Source organism: Microtus ochrogaster, unplaced genomic scaffold, assembly GCF_000317375.1.
Source record: "Microtus ochrogaster isolate Prairie Vole_2 unplaced genomic scaffold, MicOch1.0 UNK8, whole genome shotgun sequence".
Taxonomy (NCBI): Eukaryota; Metazoa; Chordata; class Mammalia; order Rodentia; family Cricetidae; genus Microtus; species Microtus ochrogaster.
The window spans coordinates 1,335,623-1,339,177 of NW_004949106.1; the positions used below are offsets into that span (position 1 = coordinate 1,335,623).

The window sequence follows — 3,555 nt, forward strand, 5'->3', positions numbered from 1 at the left end:
CACACACACACACACACACACAAATACTGTCTTTAGGTTAGCTCGGAGCAGAAAGGCATTTGCTGTCCCAGTTGGTGACCGTGACCTTGAGTTCAATCCCTGGACCCATGTGGCAGAAGGAGAGACCTGAATTCTGAAAGTTCTCTTCTAACCTCCACGTGTGTGCTATGGCAAACATGTAAGCTCCCTTTCAATAAACAAACAAACAAAAAAGGAAATTTCAATGAGCTTCTTGCTAGTCCAGAACCATTGCCCTGAGCCTTATCGGCAGCGTTAGAAGCAGCAAACTTCACATGTGGTTGCCAGGCCTGGCAATGACCTGGAAGGTCTTGGATGTATTGTTTCGGCTCCTGCTAAGCGACTCCAAAGTGCAGGGCATGTTGGCGTGTGTGAGTGAATCACCCGGTAAATCATTGAGCCTGCTTGGCCACCCTGCTCTACCTGACTTCATTGCTCTAGTAGAATTCATGAGCATATCTAGACCTTGAAAGGGTTGGAAGCAGGTAGCATTGTGGCAATTCTACCGAGAAAATCATCTAGTACGTGGTGTATAAGTTTAGGGGCAAGATTTAGAAGGGGCCAAGGTAGGTGCTGAGGCCAGTTCTGACTCTCAGTCTTTGCGGGTCTGCTTCCTTCTCCGAGAGACAGTGAAGCTACCTGGCCCATCTGTTTTGGCACTGTGTGTGTGTGTGTGTGTGTGTGTGTGCGCACACACACAAACGCATGTGTGCGTGTGCACACAAACAATTGTTGGGGGCCTCAGAAGCTTCTAAGTGTCCTTGGGCTATCTCTGGAATACCGCTGGGTTTTCCTTTGCTTACCATCCCTAAGTATTTATTCTGATAACAACTTTCTTTGTTTCGGTTTAATATCTGGGCTTCTTCCTTTCTAGTCTCTGGATTGGAAGTCCCTCCCTCCCTCTCTGTCTCCCTCCCTTCCGTTGAACAGGGTCTCACGTAACGCAGGCTGGCCCAGAGCCCAGCTGTAAATGGCCTCTTCAGATCCTTCTGCCTGTCCCTTTCCAGGGCCACGATGACAGTCACGGACCAACACACCTAGTTTTACGCGGTACTGGGATTAGCACGCAGTCCAGGGCTTCGTTCGTGCTAAGTGAATATCTTCTCAGCTGGACTACCTACCCAGCCCTTCTCTTCATTGTTTTTGAAACCGAGGCTGGTCTTGAACTTGTGGTCTTCTGGCCTCGGTTGCGCAATGCTGGGATCACAGGTGTTTCCCACCATCTCCTAGTTGGTAATTGTCTCCTGGCTCGAACCTTGGTCTCTCAGGCCCAGCCTTCCTTCTCAGCCTGGGCAGGAAAGGAGGTTGGAGATGCCTCAGCCTTCCCCACGGTACATTTACCCTGACACTTGCTGTAGTTTCTGCTGTGGTTATGGGACAAGGGAAGAAGATGGCCACTCAGCATTTGAAAACCTGTGTTTACCAGCTCCGTACATCCCCAGAGGACGGCACCTCACAGAACTGACCACAGTGGGCTGGCGATTTAGTGTCTCGGGGTTTCTTGTTGGTTAATGGAAGAAGTTTTGTCTCGTCAAAGAACAGACTGTTCTTGAGAGCTTAACATCACACTGAAATTTCTGGACCTTTAGTTATACATATAAACTGGAAGGCACAGAAAAGGCCAGATTTTAACTTTCTGACTCCATAAATTCTAGACGAGTCCTGTGTCCCTTTCTTTAGGGATTCTTTAGGTCGAGCTGACAGATTTAAGTACGTCCCAAGGACTGCACGGGGCATATTTCTGCTGGAAGTGTATTTGGTGTTTCCTTGGAATTCAAGTTTAATTATCCGACCCGTGTTTTTATTTGCTAAACCAGGCAACACACCTGTCAGTGTGGAAGGTCTGATGACTAGCTTGTCACCCAAACCAGCAGGCAGAGTCTCAGGAAGGCAGGGACACTGGCATCTGGGTGTTTGAGGGGAGCCCGAGGCAGGTCCCAGGTTCACCTCCAGGACTGCTGCACAAACACCATGATCTATGTGGGCCTCTGCATGGAAACCACTGGGAAACAACCTAAACTAATCACAGACACTTTAAAATGATCTCAAATAAAAATGGAGCCACAACCGGGCGGTGGTGGCACACACCCTTAATCCCAGCACTCTGGAGGCAGAAGTAGATGGATCTCTATGCGTCAGAGGTCAGCCTGGCCTACAAATCTAGTTCCAGGACAGCTAGGTCTGGCCCCTGTCTTGGAAAAAAAAAATGGAACCACAGAGACCAGCAAGATGGCTCAGCAGTTAAGGGTGCTTGATGCCATTGCTGGCGATGGGAGTTTGATCCCTAGGACCCTTCTGGAAGACTGTGCTGATTCTCACAAACTGTCTTCTGACTTCCACAAGTGCCAGTGCCCTCCTCAGGAAAAAAATAATAGATGCAAAAGCAGGGTGATGTAATGTATCAGAAAGAAACTTAGGAGGGCACTTCTTTCCAGACGTGTCTTCATTCCCTGCCTCTTTAAACCATGGGCTGGGGGCGTGGTTCTGAGTGTGGTCTCTAGCCCTGCATAAACTGGACATGCCTACACATGCTTAGAAGCCCAGCATTTCAGCGACGGGAGCAGTAAGATTGGAATTCGAGTTCAAGGCCAGCCTGGGCTACCTGAGACCCTGTCTCCAAAACCATTTTTTTTCCCTTATAATATTAAAGTGGAAGAAAAATTAACTATCAATAAATACATAGAAGTATTTTGATATGATATAGCCATTATAATTTTCCTAACGCAACAACTTCCTATACCTGGGTCCTATTTTATTCTATTTGATACTTCTGCCATTTTTATTTCCAGAGTGGTATCCAAAGTATAAGTCACAGGGCTTGTCATTTGTGGTACGATGAATTTGTCCAGACATGCTTTCTGTCTTCAGTAGGTGGCTTCTTGACGATCAACAGCTGGCACAACCTCCTTTTCACACCCTGCTCCACCCGTCTGTTCCTTGGGACAGCTGCACAGCCCTGGGGGGATTGATGGCTACGGTTGGGCATCACGACTTGTCCTTCCTTGGGGAGTAAAACCCGCTCTTGGGGAAGACTTGGGAAAGCAAATCTGCCGTCTGGAATGAAATGATACCTAACACAGTAGTCACATTCAGCCAGTCGTAGACACTCCTTTCTGACTACTATGCTGTTAGTTTACGCGACAGTTCCAAGAGACGACTGGATCTCTTGCGATCTCCGTGGCGTTGAACGAATTCTCTGCTCCCCTGTCGGTTAGGTAAGGACCCTGGGCCACTTTCTGCACTGGGCAGTTCTCTGGTTGCTCCCGCTCGCTTGCAGGGGCAGTGTTAGCCCGACTGACCTTGTGAGCTCCTGTCAGGCAGTCGATCTCAACCTCGGAACAGGCAGCTCCATAGACGTAGTACGGGAACGGTTCCCCCTCCTGCTTCTCCCAGTCCATGAAGGCCTTGTAGCCCCTGAGAGGATAAAGTCTTTTAGAATGGGGGAGGGCAGAAACCACAAACAATAGCCATAGCTTTTAAAAAATATACCACAGTTTACAATAGCATTTCAGCTGGCTGATACTCATTTCAGCTGGC

General features: G+C 48.5%; 1 protein-coding gene across 1 annotated transcript in view; it reads right to left on the bottom strand.

The window, feature by feature from the left end:
- LOC101990377 (aldehyde oxidase 2-like) overlaps positions 1-3,555 on the bottom strand; it is a 73,040-nt gene that overhangs the window by 15,029 nt on the left and 54,456 nt on the right. The window contains 1 exon segment of the mRNA XM_013353456.1: positions 3,318-3,432. Within this exon segment, the coding sequence (XP_013208910.1) occupies positions 3,318-3,432 (115 nt within the window).